The 27,432-nt window shown below is 70.0% G+C and overlaps 4 protein-coding genes across 4 annotated transcripts in view; 3 read left to right on the forward strand and 1 right to left on the reverse strand.

The window, feature by feature from the left end:
* The first annotated feature begins 2,336 nt into the window (after positions 1–2,336).
* CAMTA2 (calmodulin binding transcription activator 2) lies at positions 2,337–14,768 on the forward strand. The gene is made up of 23 exons (XM_074568120.1): positions 2,337–2,727; positions 3,375–3,453; positions 3,546–3,646; positions 4,069–4,136; positions 4,235–4,370; positions 5,200–5,271; positions 5,863–6,037; positions 6,161–6,304; positions 7,120–7,745; positions 7,876–7,996; positions 8,096–8,233; positions 8,618–8,733; positions 9,123–9,331; positions 9,716–9,794; positions 10,164–10,442; positions 11,006–11,152; positions 11,677–11,879; positions 12,247–12,454; positions 12,544–12,615; positions 12,766–12,786; positions 13,461–13,663; positions 14,087–14,161; positions 14,600–14,768. Exons 2-23 carry the CDS (start codon positions 3,423–3,425, stop codon positions 14,661–14,663), a joined length of 3,288 nt encoding a protein of 1,095 aa, XP_074424221.1. The 5' UTR covers positions 2,337–2,727; positions 3,375–3,422; the 3' UTR covers positions 14,664–14,768.
* Positions 14,769–14,803: 35 nt separating this feature from the next.
* SPAG7 (sperm associated antigen 7) lies at positions 14,804–18,927 on the forward strand. Its single transcript, XM_074568090.1, is given in 10 exon segments — positions 14,804–15,309; positions 15,800–15,867; positions 16,447–16,535; positions 17,235–17,319; positions 17,628–17,664; positions 17,667–17,716; positions 18,023–18,154; positions 18,156–18,180; positions 18,619–18,745; positions 18,918–18,927. Coding segments are annotated over 10 exon segments (714 nt in total). The 5' UTR covers positions 14,804–15,218.
* Positions 18,928–18,937: 10 nt separating this feature from the next.
* Positions 18,938–24,421, reverse strand: ENO3 (enolase 3). The gene is given in 18 exon segments (XM_074568122.1): positions 18,938–19,114; positions 19,402–19,460; positions 19,557–19,665; positions 20,137–20,338; positions 20,635–20,832; positions 21,555–21,651; positions 21,653–21,693; positions 21,696–21,777; positions 22,157–22,230; positions 22,233–22,265; positions 22,268–22,288; positions 22,410–22,416; positions 22,418–22,481; positions 22,594–22,651; positions 23,030–23,065; positions 23,068–23,124; positions 23,524–23,610; positions 24,351–24,421. Coding segments are annotated over 17 exon segments (1,293 nt in total). The 5' UTR covers positions 23,609–23,610; positions 24,351–24,421; the 3' UTR covers positions 18,938–19,044.
* A 2,432-nt stretch (positions 24,422–26,853) lies between these two features.
* LOC141735403 (kinesin-like protein KIF1C) overlaps positions 26,854–27,432 on the forward strand; it is a 4,080-nt gene continuing 3,501 nt past the window's right edge. The window contains exon 1 of the mRNA XM_074568091.1: positions 26,854–26,985. Coding sequence (XP_074424192.1) covers positions 26,854–26,985 — 132 coding nt within the window. The remainder of the gene's footprint in view (positions 26,986–27,432) is intronic.

Here is a 27,432-nt window from a genome sequence, read left to right on the forward strand (position 1 = left end):
CCTCACACTTTTCCCCGCATTTTTCTCACATTTTCTCCTCCTTCCCACCTCACACTGCTCCCTCTGTTTCCCTCCTCGTGTTTTTCCCCCATTTTCCTCTATTTCCCCACATTTTCCCCTCACGCTTTTGCTTCCCTTTTTCTCCATTTTTCCCCTCACGCTTTCCCCCAAATTTTCCTCCATTTCCCCCCCTTTTCCCTTCACATTTTTCCCCGATTTCCCCCCCTTTTCCCCTCACGCTTCCCCTCCCTTTCCCCCTCACGCTTTCCCCCCATTTTCCTCCATTTCTCCCCTTTTCCCCCTCACACTTTTCCCCCCATTTTCCCCCCTTTTCCCCCATTTCCAGCCTCTCACCGCCCCATGGAGGACGAGCCCCGGGCAGCCCTCGGCCCCTTCGCCAGGTGCGCACCCAAAATGGCCCCAACTGGCCCCAAACTGGCCCCTGCCTGTGGGGGGGATGTGTCCCCCCGCCATTATGGGTCTATTGATCCCCCTGTACCTGCACTTGCTCTTTAATAGAGACTTTGCGTCAACAGTCGACAAACTGCGCCTCATTGCACCGCTCAACTACGGGTATAGTTGGTGTTTTGGTATTAATTGCACCAATATCGATGATATTGATGGGTTTGGATAAGCATAAATTGGGTTCTGGGGTTGGCAAATTGGTGTGAATTATATCAATATTAGTTATATGGGTTAATTCAATACTGGTTATAGTAACAAGCTCGGAGAAACATCAAACGATGGATATAGTACTAATTATTTTCACACGGATTATGTGGATGGATTTGGGTACACGTCAAGTCCGGGCTATGTTGATACTGGTTAAGTCGCTGTTACTTGTTTTGGAAGATTCAGACACACGTAAAATGATTTATTCAATTGATAACTATATCAGTTATGTTGATGTTGATTATATCAATGTTGACTATAGCTCCCCTGTCCCCTATAGCTCCCCCATAGCCCCCTATGGCTCCCCCCATCCCCTATAACCATCTCCTACAGCCCCCCCATCCCCTATAGCTACCCCCCACCCCCTATAGCCATCCCCTATAGCTACCCCCCATCCCCTACAGCCCTGCCATCCCCTATAGCTACCCACCATCCCCTATAGCTATCCCCTATAGCTACCCCCCACCCTCTACAGCCCCCCCATCCCCTATAGCCATCCCCTATAGCTACCCGCCATCCCCTACAGCCCCCCTATCCCCTACAGCCCCGCCACCCCCTACAGCCATCCCCTATAGCTACCCCCCACCCCCTACAGCCCCCCCATCCCCTATAGCCATCCCCTATAACTACCCCCACCCCCTACAGCCCCCCAGCCCCTATAGCCCCCCCTAACCCCCCCTCTCCCCAGGCGGTCCCGCACCGTCAGCCGCCACCGTGACCCCGCTGACCCCAGGTAGGCCGCCTCGTCAGCCCCTGGCCTCGTTAAGCCCCCGCTAACAAATCCCGGGCCTCCCTGGTGCTGACACCCCGCCTCCTCCTTCCAGCCCGCCTCCGCCCGCCAGCCACGCCCTGCCACGCCCCACCACACCCCACCGCCATGGTTTTCCTCAAACACCCTACTTTCTCCCCAAATGCCCTGGGGCAGAGGGGGAAGGGAGGGGCGTGGTGGGGCGTGGCAGGGCGTGGCCGGCCCCACCCTCCCCGCTGCCCTCCCCCCGCTCCCTCTGCCGCCGGCCCCGCCCCCGCCAGCCCCGCCCCCCCGGCCCCGCCTCCGTCCGCTCCCACCTGCAGGAGCTGAAGCGGCGGCAGAGCAGCATTGACGAGTGAGAGCCGGGTTTTGGGGCGAAAACGGGCGGGTTTGGGGGCGACAACGTGCATCACCCCCCTCCCCCCTCTCTGCCCCCCACCAGGGTGAAGCGTCGGACCTGGGGCGGGGTCCCGGGGGCGGGGCCGGGTGGGGCCCCCCAGGTGAGCAGGGGGTGGGTGGGGGCAGAAAGCCCCGCCCCCCACAGCCCCACCCCTCCCGAGGGCTGCCAGCCCCTATGGTGCCCTATAGACACCCCCTATGGGCCCCATAGACACCCCCTATAGCACCCTATAGACACTCTCTTTAGTGCCCCATAACAACCCCACATAGCGCCCTATAGACACTCCCTATAGTGCCCCATAGACACCCCCTATAGTGCCCTATAGACACCCCCATAGTGGGCTATAAACACCCCTACAGTGCCCTGTAGCCACCCCATATGGGCCCCACAGCCGCCCCCATAGTTCCCTATAGACACCCCTTACAGTGACCCCCTCTAGTGCCCTATAGACGCCTGCTGTGGGTCCCATAGCAACCCCCTATAATGCCCTACACACATCTCCTATGGGCCCCATACTGACCCCCTATAGCGACCCCCTATGTGCCCCATAGACGCCCCCTGTAGTGCCCCACGGCCGCCTCCTACGGGCCCCACAACCGCTCCTTCAGTGCCCTACAGCCGCCCCGTGCCGATCCTATGGCTCCTATAGGCAGGAGCCGGCCCCGCTGGCCCCGCCCACGGCCCCGCTCGCCCCGCCCACATCCCCGCCCCCCCCGCGCCCGGCCCCGCCCCTCCCTCGCGGCGCTTGGCCCCGCCCCCCCGCGGTGCGCGCTGAGGTCACGCGCCGGCGGCGCTGTCAGCGCTGGCCCCCGGCGGGGCGGGAAGATGGCGGCCGGCGGCGGGGGCGGCGGCGGCGGCGGCGGCGGAGGAGGAGGAGGAGGAGGAAGAGGCCTCCCATTGCCGGCAGGTGGGGCCGGGGGGCGGGGATGGGGGGTGTCATGGGGCGGGGGTGTGGGGCGCCGTGGGGCGGGGATGGAGGGTGCCAGGGGGCTGGCCTGTGGGGTGTCGTGGGGCGGGGATGGAGGGTGTCGTGGGGCGGGGATGGAGGGGGTGTGGGGTGAGGGTCTTGGGCTTGTGGGGTGAGGATGTGGGATGCCATGGGGCTAGTATGTGGGGTGCCATAGGGTGAGGATGTGGGGTGCTGTGAGGTGGGGATGGAGGAGCGATGTGGGGCGTCATGGGGTGGGGGCGTGGGGCGTGTGGTGTGGGGATGCGGGGGGTGATGTGGGGTGCCGTGTGGAGGGGTGGTGGTGGGGGGGTTGGAGGTGCGGCATGGGGATCTGGGGGGGCCGTGGAGGGGGGTGTGGGGTGATGTGGGGCGGGAATGTTTGGGGTGTGGGGCAGGGATGTGGGGTGCTGTTGGGGGGCAGTGAGGGGTGCCATGGGGCAGGGATGTGGGGTGCTGCGGATGGTGATGGGATCCCAGGGATACCCAGGCCTGAGCCGTGGGGGGCCACAAGTGACGTCCCCATGGTGTCCTGTCCCCCCCCATCACCCACCCGGGGGGGTGACAGGGACGCGGAGGGGGGGGTGACCTCTGGTGACATCCCCCAGGTGCCAGCCCTCCCTCCGCACCCTGAGGGCCCCACGCCGACCCCCGCCATGAGCAGCAAGGAACCCACCGAGGTCTCTGGTAAGGGGTGGGGGGGATGACACTTGGGGATGCCTGGGGACACCGGGGAGGGAAGGAGACACGGGGGGGACACACTCAGCGCTGCTCCGCAGAGAGGAGCCACCTGAAGGTTTTCCTGCCGCGGAAGCTGGTGGAGTGTCTGCCCAAATGTCCCGTCCTGCCCAAGGAGCAGCTGCGCTGGAACACCAACGAGGTGCGGGGACACCTGGGGACACGGTGGGACATCTGGGGGCACGGGGCTCATGGGGGTGGGAGGAAGCCGGGGATAGTGGAGACGTGGGGACCAAGGCGCAGGGTGGTGGGGACGTGGCGGCAGGGACACGGGGACATAGAGGGACATGGAACTGGGAACACAAGGGGATGCAGCATTGGGGACGGTGGGGACGTGGGACGTTGGGGACAGGGTGGGGAGGATGCAGGGACAGTGGGGACACAGGGCATTGGGGACAGGAGGGGATGGGACACTGGGGACACAGGGATGGGGACACAGGGGGACATGGGGGACAACGGGGGGTCAGGGACATAGGGGTCAGGGATAATGAGGGACAGCGTGACGTGGAGGGGTGACAGCGTGACACAGGGGGGCCACCTCACCCCTTCCCCCCCCTCCCCCAGGAAATCGCCTCCTATCTCATCACCTTCGAGAAACACGACGAGTGGCTCTCCTGCTCCCCCAAAACCAGGTGGGGCGCCGTGGGGCAGCCATGGGGTGCCGTGGGTCGCGGTCCCGGGGGGGGTCACAGGCCATGGGGTGCCTCCCCCGACCCCACGTTTTTTTCAGGCCGCAGAATGGCTCCGTCATCCTCTACAACCGCAAGAAGGTGAAGTACCGCAAGGATGGCTACTGCTGGAAGAAGCGCAAGGACGGGAAAACCACCCGCGAGGACCACATGAAGCTGAAGGTGCAGGGGGTGGAGGTAGGAGGCGGGGCGGCCCCCCCAAAACCACCAACCACCCCAAAACCTGCCCCCCCCCCCAAAGATCCAGCCCCCCAAAAAACCTACCCCCCTCTCAGCACGCGTAAGGGGGCCATTGGGGAGCCCTGAGGGCAGAAGTGGCTGAGGGGGGGCATTGGGGGTGCTGGAGACCCCAAAACCACCAAACCCCTAAATCACATCCCCCTCCCCCCAAAAAAACCTGTCCCCCCTCAAAAAATCTGGCCCCCCAAAAAACCTACCTCCCCCCAGCACGGGTAAGGGGGCAGTTGGGAGTGGAGATGGGGAGGGGGGAAATGGCTGAGGGGGGGGCCGGGGGGTGCTGGGGACCCCCAAGGGGGAAGTTTGGGGGTGCTGGGGAACTCAAAACCACCAAACCTCCAAATTACCTCTCCCCCTCAAAAAAATCCTGCCCCCCAAAAAACCTATCGCCCCCCCCCCCCCGGTAGGGGTAAGGGGATGGTTGAGGAGCCTTAAGGGGGGATGGGGGGGGTTTGGGGGTGTTGGGGATGACCAGGGGGTGATTTGGGGGTGTCAGAACCCCCAAGTGTGGGGTTTTGGGATGCTGGGAACCCCCAGGGTGGGGTTTGGGGGCATCAGAGCCCCCAAGGGGGAGGCCTGGGGGTGGTTTTGGGGTGTCACCCCCCCCCATCCAAACAGATCAGGGCGTGAGGCGCCCCCCGGTTGATAATTTGGGTAGCGGGAGGGAGGGTGAGGTTGATTTGGGGGTGTCGGGGGGCCCCCAACTTTCGAGGAGGGGGTTCTTCAGGCCTGCCCCCCCCAGCCCGCTTGTGTCCCCCCCTCCGCCCAGTGCCTCTACGGCTGCTACGTCCACTCCTCCATCGTCCCCACCTTCCACCGCCGCTGCTACTGGCTGCTGCAGGTAACGGGGGGGCCCTGGGACCCCCCACCCACCCCCGGGGCCCCCAAACTCTCCAGGACCCTCCTGAACCCCCAAGACCCCCCTCGGACCCCCCAAACTCCCTGGGACCCCCCCAGGACCCCCCTTGGGGCCCCCTGGGACCCCTCAAACATCCTGGAACCCCCACAAACTTCCCTTCCCTGACCCCCCCCAGCAGCCCCAGGGGACCCCCAGGAACCCCCCACTCCCCAACAGCCCCCCACATCCCCCAGGAACCCCTGTGCCCTGCCCCCAGGCACCCCACATCCCCCCCAGCAGCCCCCCGGCACCCCCATTTCCCACCCCACGTGCCCCCCATCCCCCCAACAGCCCCCCAGGGACCCCTGTGACCCCCAACAGCCCCCCCAAACCCCCATTTCCCACCCCCAGACACCCCCCACCCCCCCGGGGCTCCCCATTCCCCCCCCCAACACCCCCAACCTTCCGCTGCTGCAGGTAACGGGGGGTGGGGTGTCCCCAGAGACCCCCCAAAACCTCTCCGGGGTGGGGTGGGTGATGTCCCCTCCACCCCCACCCCCCCAAAAACCATGTCCGTCACCCCCCCCCACGCAGAACCCCGACATTGTCCTGGTTCACTACCTGAACGTGCCGGCCATGGAGGAGTGCAGCCGCCCCTGCGCCCCCCCACTTTGTGCCGGGGCCCCCCCACTTTGCGCCGCCGCCGCCGACCCCCGCGAGTGGCTCAAGTGGTCGCAGGAGGAGCTGGTGGCCCAGCTGCGCCCCATGTGTAAGTTGGGGGGGGGGGGGTTGCTTTAGGGTGCCCCCCCTTCAAAAAAACCCACAAAAGCCTTTTTTAATTTTTCTCGCTTAATTTGTGCCCCCCCTTCCCCCCCCCCCCCCCCCCCCGCAGTTCACGGGGTGAAGTGGGGCTGCAGTAACGGGGGGGGGGCCCCGGGGGGGCTCTCGCTGGAGCAGCTGGTGCAGCACGTCCTGGAGAGGCACCAGGCGCGGCCGCCCCCCCGCACCCACGCCTGCCTCTGCGCCGAGGGGCTGGGTGAGACGGGACCCCCCCGCGCGCACCCCAAACCCCTGGGACCCTCGGGACCCCCCCACAGGCGCCCCAAACCCCTGGGACCCCCAGGACCCCCTCGGGGCACCCCCAAATCCCTGGGACACCCCGGGACCCCGAAAATCCCTGGGACCCCCTCGGGGCACCCCCTACCCCCCCCCCCCCAGGACACCCGTGGGACCCCCCTGAAGCCCCTTGGGACACCCCAAACCCCCCCGGAACTCCCCCAAAATCCCTGAGACCCCCTGAAGCCCCTTGTGACTCCCCCAAAATCCTTGGGACCCCCCTGACCCCTATCTGGGACCCACCCCAAACCCCTCAGGACCCCCTTGGGACAGCCCAAACCCCCTTGGGACACCCCCAAAGCACGTGGGACCCCCCTGCCCCCCCCCAGATCCCCCAGGACCCCCCGGGACCCCCTGAAGCCCCTTGGGACACCCCAAAATCCCCGGGACCCTCTAAACCCCCCTGGGGTCCCCCAAATTCCCTTGGGATCCCCCAAACAGCCCCTGTCCTCCCCGAGGGCCCACAAATGCCCCTGAGACCCCCCAAACCCCTTTGGGATCCCCCCAACCCCCCCAAGGACCCCCAAACCCCCCTTGAGACTCCCCGGGACCCCCCCAGGACTCCCTGAACCCGCCTTGGGACCCCTCAAACACCCTGGGGATCCCCATCCCCACCATCACCCCCCCAGGGGACCCCCAGGCACCCCCTACCCCCCGACAGCCCCCCAGTTCCCTCAGGGCCCCCCATTTCCCCCCCCCCACTTAACGCCCCCCCCCTTGCCCCCCCCACTCCAGGCACCCCGGGCCACAAGTGCGGCAGCACCAAACACCGCATCATCTCCCCCAAAGTGGAGCCGGGGGGGGCCCCGGCTGGGGGGGGGGAGCCCCCCAAAGCCCCCCCCTCCTCCCCTGACACCACCCAACCCTCCCCAGGCCTGGGGGGGCCCCCTCCGCCGCCCCCCGCCCCCGAGGGGGGCCCCTCCTCCTTCCCCCCTGCCCCCCCCACCCTCCCCCTTTTAGTGGTGGCGAATTTAGGGGGGGCGGCCCCGGGGGGGCCCGAAAATCCGTTGGGGGGGTTGACCCCCAGCCAGCACCTGGTGACCCCCGAGGGCTCCTGCCCCACGGCGCTGCCCCACGGCGCCGTGGGGCTGCCCCACGCCCCCCCCGCCTTCGACCCCGACTGTTTCCTCAACAGCCCCCGCCGGGGCCAAACCTACGGCTGCGAGGCCGAACCCCCCCCCGGCGCCCCCCCCAGGTTAAAGGGTGACGAAGAAGAGGTGGGGGAGGCAGACGCCGGGCCCCCCCCCACCCCGCAGGAGCCCCCCAACACCCCACACCCTCCCCTTTCCCCCCCCCCTGCCCCCCCCACCGAGCCCCCCGTCGCCATCACCGACTTCTCCCCGGAGTGGTCCTACCCCGAGGTGAGCACCCAAAAACGCGGGGCGGGGGTAAAACATGCCCCCAACCCCCCCCCGCTATTAAAGGTCACCCCATGGCTGACCCCCTCCCCTTAATGTTTTAACCCCCCCCGTTATTTTTTGCCCCCCCCAGGGTGGGGTGAAGGTGCTGATCACGGGGCCGTGGGGCGCTGGCGCCTACACCTGCCTCTTTGACCGCCTCTCGGTCCCGGCCGCGCTGGTCCAGCCGGGCGTCCTGCGCTGCTACTGTCCCCGTGAGTGTCACCGCGGGGGGGGGGACACCCCCCACACTCCTCTGCGTCCCCCCCACCCATGTTTCCCCCCCCCGACACCCCCTCTCTGTGTCCCCGCAGCCCACGAGGCCGGCGTGGCCGCCCTACGAGTGGCTTGTCCCCCCCGGCTCCTCTCAGCCGCTGCCCCCTTTGAGTACCGGGCAAGGGGGGGGCCCAGTGGCCCCCCTGGGGCCCAGCTGGACTGGCTGTCCCTGGACGGTGAGTGGGGACCCCCCCCTTGGATGGCACCCCCCAAAATTGTCCCCACCCTGCTGGGGGGTGACGCGCAGACGCCTGGGTCCATTATTTGGGGGTGGGGGGGGCTGTGGGGACCCCTAAATTGTCCCTGCACTCCTGGGGGGTGACACCCGGACGCGTGGGGGGGCGGGGGGCGGTGGCCCGAAATTGTCCCCACCCTCATGTGGGGGATGTCTGCGTCCACTATATGGGGGGGACACTCCAAAATTGTCCCCCCTCCTCATGGAGTGATGCCATTTTGGGGGGGGGGAGCATCACATGGGGGACTCCGGCGTCCGGGAGAGGCCCCCTGTCCCCGAACGGTGGGGGGGGCCTCTCCTCACCCCCCCTTTGCCCCCCCCCCAGAGGCCCAGTTCCGTCTGTCCATACTGGAGCGACTGGAGCAGCTGGAGACGCGCCTGGGGGCACTGGGCCCCCCCCAACCGCCGCGGGGGGCCCCCCCCGACACCCCCCCGGAGCAGGTCAGGGTCTCCTGGTGTCCCCAATGTCCTGTGACGTCCCCCGGTGTCCCCTTGTGTACCTGATGTCCCCTGGTGTCCCCTGAGGTCCCCAATGTCCCCTCATGTCCCCAATGTCCCTTGGTGTCCCCTGCTGTCCCCCACTGTCCCGTGATGTCCCCTGGTGTCCCTTATGTCCCGTGTGTCCCCTGGTGTCCCCTGACATCCCCCAGTGTCCCCTGATGTCCCCCATGTACCTTGTTGTCCCCAATGCCCCCAATGCCCCCTGGAATCTGCTGATGTCCCCTTGTGTCTTCTGATGTCCCCACTGTCCCTGTGTCCCTTGATGTCCCCTTGTGTCTCCTGCCATCCCCCATGTCCCCTGCTGTCCCCTGACGTCCCCGCGGGGACAGGGGCCGGGGTCTTTTGAGGCGCGGGTGGTGGCCGTCTGCGAGGCCATGATGGCACAGCCAGGCTGGCCGGGAACGTCCTCGGGGACATCGTCGGGGCCACCGTCGGGGACGGCGCTGGCCCACGGGGCCACCTTCCGCGGGATGACGCTGCTGCACCTGGCGGCCGCCCAGGGCTACGCCGGCCTGGTGGAGGCCCTGCAGCGCTGGCGGTGAGCAGGGACAGCTTGGGGACACTTCGGGACACCTTGGGGACATTTGGGGATGCGTTGGGGACACCTGGGAACACATTGGGGACGCCTTGGGGACAGGGAACAGAGGGGGATGGGACCAGGAACAGGATGGGGACAGGGTGGAGGCCTTGCGGTGCTGGCGGAGAGTGGGGACACTTGGGGACACCTTGGGGACAAGGAGGGGATGAGAATGGGGACAGGGGGGAGGCCAAGCAGAGGGACACTTGGGGACATTTGGGGATGCATCGGGGACACCTTGGGGACAGGGATGGGACGGGGACAGGATGGGACAGGGCTGGGGGAGGTGACCCCCCAGGATGTGTCCCCAAGGGGGAGGTGACACCCTGGGACCTGTCCCCACAGGGCGCTGGCAGCCGACAGCCTGGAGCTGGAGCAGGAGGTCGACCCCCTCAACGTGGACCATTTCTCCTGCACCCCCCTGGTGAGGGGACACGGGGACAGCGGGGGGACAGCGGGGACATGAGGGGACACGTGGGCGACAGGGTGGGGACAGGCCACAGCAGGGAGACAGCGCGCGCAAGGGGATGGGGTGCAACGTGGTGGCCCAGGCAGGGCTGAGGGGACCGGGGGTGGCATCTTGGGGACAAGGGGACCCTTGGGGACAACGGGGAAAATGGTAGGGACATGGAGGGGACAATGGGGACATGGTGGGGAGACGGCGGGGGGGGGCACAGCAGGATCAGGGGGACAGGGCTGGGAGGTGGTGGCTCGGGCAGGGTTGGGGGTACCGGGGGTGGCATCCTGGGGACCCCTTGGGGACGTCGGTGACGAGGTGCCACTGCGTCCCCAGATGTGGGCGTGCGCGCTGGGTCACCGGGAGGCGGCGGAGCGGCTGTGCCACTGGGACCCGCGGGCGCTGGCCGTCCCCGACACCCTGGGCCGGCTGCCGCTGGGGCTGGCCCGCGCCCGCGGCCACCTGGCCCTTGTCACCCGCCTGGAGGAGCTGCAGCCCCAGCTGTCACCCGCCTCCCCGCGCTGTCACCTCCCTGCCCCGCGCGTCCCCTCCCCGCTCTCCGCCAGCCCTGACACAGGTATGGCAGCGGCACCGCGGCACCTCATTGTCACCCCGGTACAGTCACCGTCAACGTGTCCCCTCACTGCCCCCCGCCACTGTCACCCCAGTGTGGTCACTGTCACCGTGTCCCCTCCCCGCTCCTGGCCACTGTCATCCTGATATCGTCACTGTCACCCCGATATCGTCACTGTCACTGTATCCCCTCGCTGCCCCCGGCCTCTGTCACCCACTGTGGTCACTGTCACTGTGTCCCCTCCCTGCTTCTGGCTACTGTCACCCCAGTATTGTCACTGTCACCCCGGTATTGTCACTGTCACTGTGTCCCTGTGTTCCCCCAAATCCTCCCCGTGTCCCCCCAGGGTGTCACTGGTCCCCTCCAGCCTGTCCCCAAGTGTCCCTTCACGTCCCCTGTCCCCCCCTAGCCTTTGTGTTCCCTTCCCCCCCCACTGCCTGTCCCCAGCTGTCCCCAAGTCCCTGCCGATGTCCCCCGTCCCCTCCCAGCCTCTTTGCATCCACTTTCCCCCCCCTGCCGTGTCCCCAAGGTGTCCCCTGTCCCCTCCCCATGTGCCCCCCCCCCCCCGGCCAGGACTAATGCCACCCGCTGTCCCCAGGGCTGAGCACGGCCAGCAGCGTCTCGTCCCCGTCGGGACTCTCGGAGGGACCCGGCTCCGTCCCGCTGCCCCCCCGTCCCCCCCGGGCCCCCTGAGGATGAGCCCTGGGGGCCGCCCCCCCCCAGCCCCCCCGACACCGATGACGCCCTGCAGGTGACGGGGACACCCATGGGAGGGGGACACCTCCGGGGTTGGGGACATTTCCTGGGTTGGGGACACACATGGGGGGGCACCGCAGCGTCTGGGGTTGGGGACCCCCTAAAGTTGGGGACATGTCCAGGGTTGGGGACACCCAGGGTTGGGGACACACATGGGGTGAGACCCTGGTGTCCAGGGTTGGGGACAGCAAAAGCTGGGGACACCTCCAGGGTTGGGGACACCACTGAGGTTGGCCCCCTGTAAAGTTGGGGACACACCTGGGGTTGGGAACCCCCCAAGGCTGGGGACATGTCCAGGGTTGGGGACATCTGAGGCTGGGGACATGTCCAGGGTTGGGGACACACATGGGGTGAGACCCTGGTGTCCAGGGTTGGGGACCCCAAAAGCTGGGGACACCTCCAGGGTTGGGGACACCCCTGGGGTTGGGGACATCTGAGGTTGGGGACACCCCCAGGGTTGGGGACGCCCGTGGCGGGGGGTGACCCCACGTTGTCCTGTCCCTGTGTCCCTGTCCCCAGGCCGAGGTGGTGACACTGGCCCGGCAGATCATCGAGGCCACCCCTGAGCGCATCAAGCAGGAGGCGCCGGGGGGGCCCCCGGGGCCGCTGGGGACAGCAGCGGTGGCACCGGTGACATCGGGGACAGCGGGGCTGAGCGCGGCCATGGCCTGGCTGGCCACCTACCTGGAGAGCGTCGACCGCCCCCCCGCCCCCCCCCACAGGTACCCCCTGTCCCCAAGGGGTCTCCAAGGATGGTGACACCCCACTGTCCCCGGGGGGGTGTCCCCTGTGTCCTGTGACACCCCGATGTCCCCACGAGGGGGGTGTCCCAAAGGCTGGTGGCACCCTGGTGTCCCCATTGGGTGGGTCCCACATGGGTTGTGACACCCCGATGTCCCCACAGGGGGGGCGGGGGGGTGTCCCCACATCCCGTGACACCCCCATATCCCCGGGGGGGTCCCCACATCCCGTGACACCCCCATATCCCCGGGGGGGTCCCCACGCCCTGTGACACCCCAACACCCCTGAAGCGGGAGGTGCCACCCCACACCCTGACCCCCCCCCCTCCTTGTGTGTCCCCCCCCCCAGAGCGGAGGCGTCACCCCGGGGGTCACCGGGGGTCCCCGAGCGGCCGCCCCCCCCACCTTCGACGGCAGGCTGGGCCGAGTTCCTCAACGCCTCGGGGGGGGCGCGGGGGGGGGACGGCCCCGTCGCCCTCCTCACCCTCTCGGACCAGGAGCAGCACGAGCTCTACGAGGCCGCCCGCCTGGTCCAGGGCGCCTTCCGCAAGTACCGGGTGCGTCACCCGCTGTCCCCCACCCCAGGGACCCCCCCCAGCGCCGCTGACCTCCCCCAGATCTTTTATATCCCCCCCCCGCCCCCCAGGGCCGGAGGCTGAAGGAGCAGCAGGAGCTGGCGGCCGCCGTCATCCAGCGCTGCTACCGCAAGTATAAGCAGGTAACGGGGGGTGGGGGGACCCCAACCCCCCCCAGGACCCCCCCACACACACCCCCGGGACCCCCCAAAACCCTTGGGCCCCCTCCAAATTCCCCAGGACCCCCCCGGCGCCCCCCACCCCGTTAACCCTCTCTCTCTCTGCCCCACAAGCTGACCTGGATCGCGCTGAAGGTAACGGGGACACCTGGGTCCTCCCCCCCCCATCCCCAGGGGGGTGTTTTGCGGGGGGGCACCCAGATGTGGGGGGCCCCACTGGGTGCCCGGACACCGGGGTCCCTCTCCAGGGGCGTGGGGTGCCCAAACGCCGGGGTCCCCAGGGGACACCTGGGTCCCCGTTCAGTCCCCAAACGCCGGGGTCCCCAGGGGACACCTGGACACCAGTGTGTCCCTTTTGGGTGCCCGGATGTGGGGGTCCCCATGGGACATCGGGACACCTGGGTCCCCGTGTGTCACCTTGTGCCCCCTTTGGGTGCCCAGACTCCTGGGTCCCCACGTGTCACCTGGACACCCGGGTCCCTCTTAAGTGCCCAGACACCAGGGTCCCCTTGGGGTGCCCGGCCATTGGGGTCCCCAGGGAACACCTGGGTCCCTGTTGGGTCCCCAAACTGCTGGGTCCCCATGTGTCACCTGGACGCCAGTGTCCCTCTTGGGTGCCCGGACACCGGGATCCCCAGGGGGCACCTGGGTCCCTCTTGGGTCCCCAAACTCCTGGGTCCCCAGGGGTCACCTGGACACTGGTGTCCCCGTTGGGTGCCCGGACACCTGGGTCCCCCATTGGGTGCCCACCCCCCCCAGCGGGCGCGTGGCGTCCCCGGAGTGTCCCCATCGTCCCCATGTCCCCGCAGTTCGCGCTGTTCCAGCGGATGACGCGGGCGGCCATCCTCATCCAGAGCAAGTTCCGCAGCTTCGCCGAGCAGAGACGCTTCCAGCGCCGGCGCCGCGCGGCCCTGCTCATCCAGCAGCGCTTCCGCCAGCGGCACCAGCGGCACCACCCTGCCGCCGGTGTCACCAACCCCGCCGCCACCCCCACCCCCGCCGCGCGACGACGGTGGGGACACCGCCACGGGGACGGGGGGACACTGGGTGGCTGGAGACAGGGGAGAGGGAGGGACGGGGGGCGCTTGGGGACAAGGCGCTTGGGGACAGGTGACACAGCGGGTGCTGGAGACAGGGGAGAAGGGGGGACAGGGGACACTGGAGTCCTTGGGGACAGGGGACAGTGGGGGACAGGGGACACTGGAGTCCTTGGGGACAGGGGACAGTGGGGGACAGGGGGCAGTGGGGGACAGGGGGCAGTGGGGGACAGGGGCCTTGGGGACAGGGGACACTGGAGTCCTTGGGGACAGGGGACAGTGGGGGACAGGGGACAGTGGGGGACAGGGGGCAGTGGGGGACAGGGGCCTTGGGGACAGGGGACACTGGAGTCCTTGGGGACAGGGTGACAGCGGTGTCCTCTCTGTCCCCCCCCCAGGCCCCCCCTGCTCACCCTGCGGCAGGACCAGGCCGCCCGGAGGATCATGCGCTTCCTGCGGCGCTGCCACCACCGGTGGGGACATGGTGGGGGGATACGAGTTGGGGGGACACGAGGGGGGGACATGAGGGGGGGACATCCATGGGGACACACACGGCGGGGGGGGGGGGAAGGACACGAGTGGGAGGGACACGGGGGGAAGGGATACGAGGGGGATACAGGAGGGGACATGGGGGGGACACACAGGGGGGACACGGAAGGAGGGGATGGGGGGGACACAGGTGACACAAGGGGAGGGGGGGAGCGTGGGGACATGGGGGGGGTCACAGGGGGACACGAGTGGGGGGGACACGGGGGGAGGTGACACGGGCGGGGCGTGGGGACGTGGATGGGGGGGAAATGGGGACATCGTGGGGGGACGGGGGGTGTCACGAGGGGAGACAGGTGACACTGCCGGGGGTGGCCGGGGGGTCCCCGCGCAGCCTGACCCCCCCTCGTGTGTGTCCCCCCCAGGCTGGAGGAGCTGAAGCAGAGCCGGGAGGGGGACGGCTCCCAGCCGCGGGGCCTGGCCTCGTGACACCCCCACCCCCCCGGGGGACCCAGGCGTCCGGGTGGGGTGTGTGTGTGCCCCCCCCCTTTGCCTTATCTCCGGTGCCAACCCCCCCCCAGCGGCACCCGGACGCCTGGGTCCCCCCCGGGGGGAGGGGCGTGGGGGAGGGGCGCAGAGCCACCCCACGGCCCTCCCCCCCGCCCCCCCCCGCCCGTGCCCTCCCTCCCCCCGTGGGCTCCTTTGTACAAAGTCCCATTAATAAAAGAGGCAGCGGGAATGAAAACCTTAAAAACACCCCAAAAAAGAGGCGCGTGCGGGGGGGGAACGGACACGCGTAGGGGGGGGGACACACGCGTAGCGGTGACGCGGCTCCTTTAAGACGCGGCCCCTTTAAGGCGGGGGGGAGTCGCCGCTGTGCGGCAGTCGCGCCCCTTTTAAGGGCAGGCCACGCCCCATTAGGCCAAGGCCACGCCCCGTTGCGTGCGGGCCACGCCCCTCCGTGCCCAGGCCGCGCCCCCTCGGCGCGGTGACGCAGCGTGCGGCCGGCCAGGGGGCGTGGCGCCGCGCGCGGCAGACGCCAAGATGGCGGAGCTGGATCTCCTGGGCTCCATCCTCAGCTCCATGGAGCGGCCGCCCGCCGCCGCCGACGGCGAGGCCCGGCGCCGGGCCAAGGGTGAGCGGGGCCGGGGGACGCCGGGGGGAACCGGGAGGGACCGGAGGGGGAGTGGCGGGGTGTTGGGAGTTAACGGGCGCGGGGCTGGGGGGAGCGCGGCGGCGGCGCGTCCCGGCCTCTCGCCCCCTCCCCTCTGGCCACGCCCCCAGATCACCTTGACAACCGCCCGGGGGCTCTGGCCACGCCCCCGGCTGCTTGACCACGCCCACAGACCCCCGATTGACACCTGCGGGTGCCTCGCTGGCCACGCCCCCTATCGGTGGCCCCCGGTAGACCCTCGGGGTGGCCACGCCCCCGTCCCTGTGGCCACGCCCCCTTGGGGGTGATATTCCCTATATGGCTCTGGCCCTGCCTTCAGCCCCCCCTTGGCCACGCCCCCACCCATATATGGATGCGTAGCGCTGCTCTGGCCCCGCCCCCTGTGTGCTTCCCCCCCCAGCCCGGGGAGGGGGGGACGCGCCGGGGTCCTGACCCCCTTCTCCCCCCCCAGAACAAGCCGCCCGCGTGAAGAAGCTGCAGGAGCAGGAGAAGCGCCAGAAGGTGGAGTTCAGGAAGAGGGTGAGTGGGGGGGCGGGGGGGGGGTCCTGGACCCCTGGGTCCCTGACGTGTCCCCCCTCCCCGGGTGCCTGGGTCCCCTCTTTGACACTTGGGAGGGAGGCCTGGACGCCTGGGTCCCCGATGCGTGTCACCGTTGTCCCCCCCCCGACACCTGGGTCCCCTCTTTGACACCCTGGGGGGAGGCCTGGAAGCCTGGGTTCCCTGTGGGGGGGCGGTCTCTGGGCACGTGGATGCCTGGGTCCCCCCCCCAGACACCTGGGTCCTGTATGTCCCCCCCAACTTGGTGCCTGCGTGTCCCCCCCAAACACCTGGGTCCCTTTCCCAGTGACCTGGATGTTCCCCACCCCACCCCCCCCCCCCCAAGAACGCCTGGGTCCCCCTGTCACCTGGGTCCCCCCTTCTCCAAAACCTGTGTCCCCCCCCCCAAGCACCCTGGGCCCCTCCCCAGACACCTGGGTCCCCTCCTTGACACCTGGGTCCCCCCCCCCCAAGCCTCTGGGTCCCTTCCCCAGTCACCTGGGTGTCCGTCCTCCCCCCGAGCACCTGGGAGCCCCCCCCCAAACACCTGGGTCCCCCCAGATGGAGCAGGAGGTCTCCCAGTTCATCCAGGCCACTGGGGAGCCCCGGCGCCGCTTCCAGCCCATGAACAAGATCGAGAGGAGCATCCTGTGAGGGGGGGGCACTGGGAGGGGGCTGGGGACACTGGGGGGGACACTGGGGACATTGTGGGGACACTGGGGTGGCACCGGAGGGGACACCGGGGATACCTTTGGGACACCGGAGGGGGCACTTGGGGCACTGCGGGGACACTGGGGACACTGGGGGAGCACCGGGGGGGGAATAGTGGGGGTCACTGGGGAGGGGACAACGCTGGGGACACTGGGGGGACACTGAGGCAAGCACTGGGGGGACACAGGGAGGTAATGGAACAACAAGCGGGGGGGCGTTAGGGGACACTGGGAGGGAAGGGGGGACAGTGGGGGACAGTGGGAGGGGACACTGGGGACACCGGGGGGGGGTACTGGGGACACTGGGGGTGGTAACGCTGGGGACATTGTAGAGAGAGATAGTGGGGACACTGGGGGACGTGGCGGGGGGGGGCACTGGGGATGCTGAGGGGGTGTTGGGGACACTAAAGGGGACACCATGGGGGGGGGCACACCACTGGGAACACTGGGGCGGGGGGGATGACAGGGGACACCCCGGGGGGACATTGGGGACGCTGGGGCCCCTGGGGGGCAGGAATGGGGATACTGGGGGGACATGGGGACAGCACAGGAGCACCCCGGGGGGGCAGCTCTGCCCTGGGGCCCCCCCCGGGGCACACTTGGGGACCCCTTGGGGACAGCGGCCTGTCCCCTCCCCAGGCACGACGTGGCGGAGGTGGCCGGGCTGACGTCCTTCTCCTTCGGGGACGACGAGGACAGTCGCTACGTCATGGTCTTCAAGAAGGTGGGGACGGGGGCGGGGGGGACACATCGGGGGGGGGACAGCGGGGGGGGGGACACATGGGGGTGACAGGGGAGCCGGGGGATGGCGGGGAGGGGACAGAGAGGGGCAGGGGGTGGCAGGGAGACGACAGGGGGACACGGGGGACAGCAGGGCACCGCCGGGGGGGGACACAGGGGGATTCGGGGGGGGGACGGACAGCGGGGGGGGGGGGCACAGGGGGACAGAGCGGACCCCGGGGGGGGGACGTGGGGGGAGGGGACCCTTGGGGACAGGAGGTGACCCGGGGCGCGGTGTGTCCCCCCCCGCAGGAGTTCGCGCCGTCGGACGAGGAGCTGGAGGCCTATCGGCGGGGGAGGAGTGGGACCCCGCCCGGGCGGAGCAACGCCGGCGCCTGCGGGTGGGCGGGGCCTCCGGGGGGCGGGGCTAAACGGGGCTGCTGGGGCGGGGTGTAACGGGGTGGGGCCGGGGGGGAGCAGGTATTGGGCGGGGCCTGGTGGGGGTGGGGTCTCCGTGGGTGTGTGCGGGGGGGGCGGGGCTTATGAGGGTGGTGCTTGAGTGGGTGTGTCCCCGGGGGGGGGGGGCTCATGGGGTGGGACTTTCGTGGGTGGAGCTTGTGTGGGCGTGTCCCTGGGGGCGTGGCCTCGCGGGGGTGGGCGTGGCCTCGCGGGGGTGGGCGTGTCTGACGGCTGACGCCCGCCCCCAGGAGCTGGCGGCCCAGCAGGAGGAGGCGGAGCTCGCGCCAGGCCCCGCCCCCCCGGGCCCGCCCACCGATTACAAGGACAAATACCGGCACCTGATTGGCTGCGACGCCGCCAAGGCCGCCGCCCGCACCATGGGAGGCCAACAAGGCCTATGGCTGCGGTGAGCCCGGGGGGGCCGGGGGACACGGGGGGGGTCCTGGGGACACCTGGGTCTCCTGGGGGGGTCTTGGGGACACCGGGGCGCCCGGGTCCCCTGTGGGGGGTCCCAAACATCTGGGTCTCGTATCGGGGGGGTCCTGGGGACACCCGGGTGCCCAAAGGGGGGGAACCGGGTGCTCGCAGACGTCTGGGTCCCTGATGGGGGGGGCCGTGGGGCCCCCTGGGTCCCCTAAGGGGGGGTCACTGGGTGCTCCTGGACACCTGGGTCCCTTACGGGGGGGTCACAGACGCTGGGGTCCTCTTTTGGGGGGGTTTTGGGGATACCAGGCTCCCCTGTGGGGGGGTCCCAGACGCTGGGGTCCCCTTTTGGGGGGGGGGGGGTCTCGGGGACACCCGGACACTTGTGTCCCCCCTCACCCCCGCCGTGTCCCCCCCCCAGTGCCGGTGGCCAACAAGCGGGACACGCGCTCCATTGAGGAGGCCATGAACGAGATCCGGGCCAAGAAGCGGCTGCGGCAGGCGGAGGATGAGGGGGGGCCGGGGGGGCCTCAGCGTGACGGGGGGGGGCGGGGGGGGGGCTGCACCCCTGGGGGGGTATTTAATGGGGGGGGCACACACACACACGCGTTGGGGGGGGCTTATAAAGCGCCTCAGCTCGCACCCGTGTTCCCGTGTCTGCTTTGGGGGGGTCGTGGAGGGGGGGGGACATCGGTGTCCTCGTTGTGTTCCCCCCCCCAGAAGAAAATAACGAGTCGGGGTTTGTCGTGCTCTGGAGCGTTTAATGGGGGGTTGTGGGGGCGGACCCCCCCCGGGGGGAACCTTGGTGGCCCCCAGGGGGCGTTGGTGGCCCCCGTTGGTCCCCATCCTACTTGGCCTTGGGGTTCCTGAACTTGCGGCCGGCGAATTTGGCCTTGTCCCCCAGCGCCTCCTCGATCCTGGGGGGGGGGACAGGGCGTCAGTGAGGTGACACGGGGGCAATTGGGGGGGACACGGCGGGGGGGGGATATGAGGTCAATGCGGGGGGGGGGCCCAGGGGGAGACGTGGGGGGGCACAGGGGGCTGAAGGTGGGGGACGTGGGGGGGCCCCAGAGGGGACATGGGGGGGATGCGGGGGGACAAGGACAGTCCCAGGGGTTGGGGGGGGCACGTGTGGGGATGGGGACGGGGGGGACCCCCCAGGGAATGTGGGGGGACGGGGGGGGGACATTTGGGGACCCCTCACCTCATCAGCTGGTTGTACTTGGCCAAGCGCTCGGAGCGACAGGGGGCGCCCGTCTTGATCTGGGGGGGGACACAGAGGGGAGTTGGGGGGGGTGTGACGGGGGGTGAGGGGGGGGTGACGTTGGTGCCGGGGGGGGGGACACGACGGGGTCCCACCTGGCCCGTGCAGAGCCCCACGACGAGGTCGGCGATGAAGGTGTCCTCGGTCTCGCCCGAGCGATGGCTGACCATCACCCCCCAGCCGTGGCTCTGGGCCAGCTTGCACCTGGGGGGCACGAGGGGACACGGGGACGGGGGGGGGGGGACGTGAGAGGACACGGGGGGACGTGCGTTCGCACAAGGCTCGTGCGCAGGGAGCCCCCGCTCCAGGGGCTGCGCGCGAGGGGGTTTTTCACGGGGGCCTTTGCACGAGGGGCTTTGGAGACGGTCCTGGCACGAGAGCTTTTCACAAGGGGACGTTTTTTGGCATCGGGGGGTGTCGCACGAGGGGCTTTGCACGAGGATTTTTCCACGTGGAGCCTCGCACCAGGGGCTTTGCACGAGGGTTTTGCCCAGGGGCTTTTCACGAGGGGCTTTCCCCAAGGGTTTTGCACGAGGGATTTTCACGAGGGGTCTTCCCAAGGGTCTCACACGAGGGCTCTGCAGGTGGAGCCTCGCACGGGGGGGTTTTGCCCGAGGGTTTTCCCTGCGGGCTTTGCACGAGGGTCTCGCACGAGGGCTTCGCCCGAGGACTCACGCCTGGATGGACTCGGTGACGGAGCCGATCTGGTTGACCTTCAGCAGGAGGCAGTTGCAGGCGCGGAGCTCGGCCGCCCGCTGGATGCGCCGGGGGTTGGTGACCGTCAGGTCGTCCCCCACCACCTGGATGTCGACCTGCCCCAGGAACCGCTGCCACCCCTCCCAGTCGTCCTGGTCGAAGGGGTCCTCGATCGACACCACTGCCCAGTATAAACCAGTAAGGGACCAGCGACCTCCCAGCTCTGGCAGGGGCCGGCTCCCGCCCCACATCCCCGTGCACGACCCTTTACGAGCCACCGGAGAATCCTCGCCTGCCCTCCCAGTGCCTCCCAGTGTCCCCCCAGTCCCTCCCAGTTGCCCCTGGTCCCTCCCGCGACCCTGTTCTCCACTCTGGGATCTCTTCCTCCTACCCCATCCCTGTGCACAACCCCGTACGAGCCACCGGAGAACCCCCCCTCCCCTCCCAGTGCCTCCCAGTGCCTCCCAGTGCCCTCACCGGGGTAGTCCTTGATGAAGCTCTGGTAGAGCTGCCCCAGCTGCTCCCCGGTGATGAGGCGCTGGGGGTCGGGGGGGGATTTGAAGTCCAGGTCGTAGCGTCCCTCGCGGCAGAACTCGGAGGCCGCCACGTCCATCCCGATCACCACCTTGTCGGGGTACCCGGCCTGCCCGATGGCCGCCTTCAGCAGCTCCAGCGCTAGGGGGCGCCCTTTCCTCACTCGGGGATCGGGGGGGGACGACGCACCCCCGGGCGTCCGGGCCCCACATCGTCCCCCCCCCAGTGGCTACGGGGCCACCCCCATGGACCCCGAAATGTCCCACCCGGAAGACGACGTCCCCGTGGACCCCCACCAGTCAACCCTTGGCCAAGCGGACCCAGGCGTCCGGGCCCCACGACCCTCTGTGGGGCGGACCCAGGCGTTCGGGCCCCACATTACGCCCCCCCCACCGGGATGGACCCAGGCGTCCGGGCCCCACATCCCCCCCCCCCAACAACCCATGGAGGGACCCAGGTATTCCGGCCCCACATTTCCCGCCCCACCCCGGGAGGGACCCAGGCGTTTGGGCCCCACATCCCACCGTGGTGGCCACCAACCCCATGGACGCCCCACCTCATCCCAAGCCTCCCCCTTCCAAGACCCTCCCAATACCCCCCCACGCCCCCCCAGCCAAGTGGACCCCAGGCATCCGGGGGCCCCTCCCCCGCTGCCCCCGTAGCCTTTCTCCGGTTACGGCCGCGGCCACTAATTCTGGATTTGACCCCGAAACCTGACCCTGGGGGGGGATAAAAATAGCTCCGAGCCCCCCAACCCCAGGGTGGGGGATGGGTGGGGTGGGGGGAGCACCCAGGAGTCCCGGGGCGGGGGGGGGGAGGGGGGGCGGTGAAGGACCCAGGCCTCCGGGGCCGCCTCCGTTTACCTTCGTTGTTCTCCAAGATGTTGGGGGCGAAGCCGCCCTCGTCGCCCACGTTGGTGGCGTCTTTGCCGTACTTGGCCTTGATGACGCCCTTGAGGTTGGTGGTAGACCTCGGCCCCGATGCGCATGGCCTCCCGGAAGCTGCTGGCCCCACTGGCAGGATCATGAACTCCTGCATGGCCAACTTGTTGCCCGCGTGGGAACCGCCATTGATGACGTTGAAGGCCTTGGAGGAGGGAGCCAGGCATTCGGGGGGGGGCCAACGGCACCCCCACCCCCCCCCCAAGACCCAACAAACCCCCCAAGACCCAACGACCCATGAACCCCCCCAAGGCCCAAAGACCCCCTCGAGATTCAGTGACGCCTCCAAAGACCCAACGACTCCCCCAAGACCCAGTGACCCCCCCCAAAGACTCAACCCCAAAGACCCACCTCCCCCCCAAAGACCGAATAACCCCCCCCAAACCCAACCAGCTCCCTCAAAACCCAACATTGTTCCCCCAACCCCCCCCCCCCCCCCTCCCAAAAAGAACCCCAAAACCCACCTGGGCCCTCCCCGGCCAAATCCCCCCCCCCCGCCGCCCCCCAGGTGCCCGGGCGGGTACCGGCACGGGCAGGACGAGGTCGGCGTTGCCGGCGAGGTCGGCGATGTGCCGGTAGAGCGGGACGCCCTTCTCGGCGCGCCCGCTTTGCAGACGGCCAGCGACACCCCAGGATGGCGTTTGCCCCAAATTTGGCTGGCGGGGGGGGGTGTGTGTGAATACAAGGGGGGGGGGGGGTGAGGCGGAGGGGACCCAGGTGTGCGGGGTGGGGGGAGGGGGCAGGTTTTGGGGGGGGGGGGGTGGGGGGGGGGCTCACATTTATTTCTCGGTGCCGTCCATGTCGATCATGAGCTTGTCGATCTTCTCCTGCTCCACCACGCTGATTTTCTGGGGGGGGGGGGGTGGGTGGAATTGGGATGGTGTGGGTCAGGGGTTGGGGGTCAGACCCCCGAGCAACCCCTCCCCCCCCCAACTGCCCCCCCCAGGACCCACACGCACCTTTCTCCACCAGGGCCGGGCCGATGGTCTTGTTGATGTGCTCCACAGCCTTCAGCACACCTGGGGGACATCGCGGGGGGGGCTCAGGGGCACAACCTCTGACCCCCCCAATGGGGGGGGGACACTGGGTGGGGTGGGAGGGGGCTGGGGGTGGGGGGGTTGGGGGCGTTCTTGGGGCTTGGGGTGGGTCTTGGGGGGGGGGTCAATGGGTCTTTGGGGTCCCAGGTGGGTCCTGGGGGGGTCTTGGGGGTCCTGGCTGGGTCCTGGGGGGGGTTGGTGGATCTTGGGCGGGGGGGGGGGTCCCAGTTGGGGTCTGCAGGGTCCTGGGGGAGTCGTTGGGGTCTTCGGTTGGAGTTGGGGGGCCGCGGTCATGTCCAGCCCCCCATTGTCCCCCCTGCCATTGTCCCCCCCGCCATTGTCCCCCCCCCCGTGTCCCACCTTTGCCCAGGTACCGGCTCTTGTCCCCGTCCCGAGCTCCAGGCCTCGTGGGATCCCGGTGGAGGCTCCGCTGGGGACGGCGGCCCGGAAGCGCCCTGGGGGGGGGACACGACACAGGGGACTGTCAGTGTCCCCCCCCCGGCCCCAGTGTCCCCCCCCGGCCCCCGAGGGCCCCAGCTCCCCGTCAGCTCCCGTCACGTCCCACCACAACCTCGAGGTCCCGCCACGTCCCCGCGTGTCCCTCCGTCCCCCCTGTGTCCCCCCCCGTGTCCCCCCGTCCCATCTCCCCACGTCCCCCCCCGTGTGTCCCCCCCCCCCTCCCCCAACACCCCCCCCGCGACGCTGGAGTCCCACCACGTCCCCGTGTCCCCCCGGTCCCAATGTCCCCCCCTCCGTCCCCCTCTGTCCCCAACACCCCCCCCAACCTCCAAGTCCCACCGCGTCCCCCAGTGGTCCCCCCCCGCCGTGCCCCCCGCCCCCGTGTCCCCCCGCACCCTTGTCCGTCTGCAGGTCCACCTCCACCGTGGGGTTCCCCCGGGAATCCAGGATCTCCCTGGCCACGATCTTCTGGATGGACATGGCTGGGGGGGGGCGCCGGGGGGGGGTCACGGCTGGGGGGACCCAGGCAACTGGGGGAACCCCCCCGCCCCCCCCCAGGCTCCAGAGGGGACCCGGGCGCCCGGGGACCCTCATGCGACCCCACGTCCCCCCATCCCACGGGGGGACCAGGCGTCCGGGGGGGGGACACCCAGCTGTCCGGGGACCCCCCCCTTTCTATAGGGGACCCAGCCGTCCGGGGACCCCCCCGTCCCTTGGCCCCCCCCCTTTCTATAGGGGACCCAGGCGTCCGGGGACCCCCCCCCCTTTCTATAGGGGACCCAGCTCTCTGGGGACCCCCCCGCCCCTTGTCCCCCCGTTCTATAGGGGACCCAGCTGTCCCGGGACCCCCCCCCCTTTCTATAGGGGACCCAGCCGTCCGGGGACCCCCCCGTCCCTTGGGCCCCCCCCTTTCTATAGGGGACCCAGCCGTCCGGGGACCCCCCCCGTCCCTTGGCCCCCCCCCTTTCTATAGGGGACCCAGCTCTCTGGGGACCCCCCCGCCCCTTGCCCCCCCGTTCTATAGGGGACCCAGCTGTCCGGGGACCCCCCCCTTTCTATAGGGGACCCAGCCGTCCGGGGACCCCCCCGTCCCTTGGCCCCCCCCCTTTCTATAGGGGACCCAGCCGTCCGGGGACCCCCCCGCCCCCTTGCCCCCCCGTTCTATAGGGGACCCAGGTGTCTGGGGACCCCCCCCTTCTATAGGCGCCCGGTCCCCCCTCACTTGCTGTTGGCTCTGCCTGGGACCCTTCCCCGCCCCGGGGGGTCCCCAAGGGCTATTTATGCCCATTTCCCCCCCCCCCCCCCCGCCCCGCAAGGGACCGGGGACAATTCGGGCCCCCGGTGTCCGGGGGGGGTCACACACACCCCCCCGCGGGGGGGACCCGGCGTCCGGGGCCGGGTGGCACTTGGCGACGGACCCCTGGGTGTCCCCTCCCCCCCCGCCCCCCCCCCCCCCCCGCGGCTATTTTTAGCCCCCCCAAAGGTCTCGAGGAAAGGACACGGTAACACGAGACCCGCCCGGGCGGCCTTGGGGGGGGGGGGGGGGTGTCCGTGTCCCCCCCCGGACTCCTGGGTCCCATTTTTGGGGGGGGGGGGGGGGGCACCCGGGACGCCTCGCTCCCCTTTTTTTGGGGGGGGGTGGGGGGGCACCCGGACGCCTGGGTCCTCCCTCCCGCCCCCCCCCCCCGGTCCCGTTTTGGGGGGGGGCACCCGGACGCCTGCGGGTCCCCCGCGGGGTTGGGGGCGCCCCCTGGCGGCTCTGCGGGGGAGCAGCAACGGCCCTATGGGGAGCCATAGGGGCTGGGGGGGGGATTTACCCCTATAGGGCCCATTGGGGGGGGGGGGGTACCCCTATAGAGCCCAGAGACTGGGGGTTTTCAGCCCTATTGAGACATATAGGGGATGGGGGTGGATCTACCCTATAGGGCCCATAGGGGACGGGGGAGATTGGTCCTATGGGGCCGTAGGGGCTGGGCGGGGGGATCGGTCCTATGGGACCTGTAGGGCACTGGCGGGGGGGGGGGGGGGTCAGCCCTATGGGGCCCGCAGGAGGGTGACCTACCCCATAGGGCCCATAGGGGACAAGGGAGGGGTGGTCCTGTCGGACTTATGGGGGACTTGGGGGGGGTGTGTGTGTGTGTGGGGGAATCAGCCCTATGGGGCCCGTGGTGTGTGGGGGGGAGAAGGCTCCAATCTATGGGGCACGGGGGGGGGCGGGGGGCGGATGGGTCCTATGGGCCCCATAGGGGCCGGGGGGGGATGGGCGGCTCTGACCACTTCCCGGGGAAGTTTCGCTGCGGCGGGGGAAGGGGGGGGAGGGGCCCGGACGCCTCGGGGGGGGGTGTGGGGGGGGGAGGGGCGGCCCCTCTGCACACACACCCCCCCCCCGACCCCGACCCCGGCCCCGACCCGGCCCTTGGGGGTCGCGGCCCCCCCTCCATTACCCACAATACCCCGGGGGGGGGGGGGGGGCGCAGCCGGACGCCCGAGTCCCCTCCCGGACGCCGGGGTCCCTCCTCCCCCCTCCCCCCCCCCCGCCCCCTCGGGGCAGGAAGTGAAACCGCCGCCCCTCCCCCCCCCGCTCCCCCCCCCCCCCGGAAAATCCGCCCGGGGCTGAGTCAAACGGGCCCCGAGCGCGGGAGAGCGCGAGACACCGGGGGGGGGGGGGGGTTGCCCTTGCGCGCACACCCCCCCCCCCCCGACCCACTTGGGACCCCCCCAACCACCCCCCGACCCCCCCAACCCCCCCTCAGGACCCTCCCAATGCCCCCCCCGCCCTCCAGGACCCCCCCAACCCCCCGCCCGATCCCTCCCCCCCCCCCCCCCGGATCCCCTCGCCCCCTCCAAGACCCCCCTCCACCCCCCGGGACCCTCACGACCCCCCCCCTCCAACCCACAACCCCCCCCCCCCAGGACCCTCCACCCCCACGAGGACACACTCAAACCCCCCCCCCCAAGACCCCCCCAATTTCGGGGTGCTCCCCCACAGCGGGGCCCCCCCCAAGGCCTGAGACTTCCTCTACCTCGCTGCCCTCCCCCCCCGGACTCCCCCAACCCCCCAAGACCACCCCCCCCCCCCAGACTACGCCCTCCCCCACTTCAGGGCGCTCCCCCCACCCGGGCCCCTCTCAAGCCCTGGGACCCCCCCCCCCCAACACCCCTAATTTGGGGGGGGGGTGTGGGGTGTCGGCGATCCCCAGGCGGAAGCTTCTGGGGGGGGGGGGGGTGCCACAGCCTCCCTTGGCAGAGGTCAGAGTAACGGGGGAGGGGGTGTATGTCACGATAAGGGGGAGGGTGTCACGATAAGGGGGGGGGCTCATGATGGGGGGGGGGTCGCGATAACGAGCCCCCCTCCCCCCCCCCCCCCCCCCGCTTCCCCCTAATGTCGGCGGCCGGCGCGCGCGCCACCCGTGGGCGTTCCCTCTCCCTCCCAAAGCCACGCCCCTTCCGCCTAAACCCCGCCCACTCCACCCAGAAACCCCGCCCCCTTCCGCCAAACCCCTCCCCTCCTCCCCTAAACCCCGCCCGGCTCCGCCCGAACGCCCCCAAACCCCGCCCCCTTCCCGGCCACGCCCACCCGCGCTCCCCTATGAAAGCGCCGCCGCCGGCGCCGCGCCGCCGCCCTCCGCTCGCCGCCACCGCGCAGGCGCCGCCGCCCCCCCCACCCCGCCCCGCCAGGCCACGCCCCCTCCTCCGCGGAGGCTCCGCCCCCTCCGCCGGCCGCCATGAGCGGGTGGGCGCCCTACGTGGAGACGCTGCTGGCCGATGGCACCTGCCAGGACGCCGCCATCGTCGGCTATCGCGACACCCCCGCCGTCTGGGCCGCCGCCCCGGGGAAGACCTTCGCCAACATCACGGTATCGCGATAGGGCGGTGGCGCGCGGCGCGGCGCGGGGGGGGGGGAGCGGCATTTCCCGCCCAAACCGCGCTGAGGGGACCCAGGCGTTCGGGGGAAGGGGGCGGGGTTTCGCGTCTGGCCCCGCCCCCCGCCGCGTGGCCCCGCCCCTTCGGGCGCGACGGGCGCCGCCGAGGGACAAAAAAGGGAGAAAAACGCGGCGGCCGCTGCCAGCGTGGCCCGGCCCCCCCCCCCCCCCCAACCCCCCAGCACCAAAGGGAGGGATCCGGGGGGGGGACAGGAAGTTTGGGGGGGCTGTGGGTGCTGGGGGGGGACCCAGGAGTTCGGGGGTAGGGGGGGGGGGGAAACGGGGAACCCAGGAGTTCGGGGAGGGGGGGCTGTGGGTGCCGCGAGGGGACCCAGGAGTTCGGGGGGGGAGGACCTTAATCCCCCCCATATATCTTTTGGG

Source organism: Larus michahellis, chromosome 33 (assembly GCF_964199755.1).
Source record: "Larus michahellis chromosome 33, bLarMic1.1, whole genome shotgun sequence".
Classification (NCBI taxonomy): domain Eukaryota; kingdom Metazoa; phylum Chordata; class Aves; order Charadriiformes; family Laridae; genus Larus; species Larus michahellis.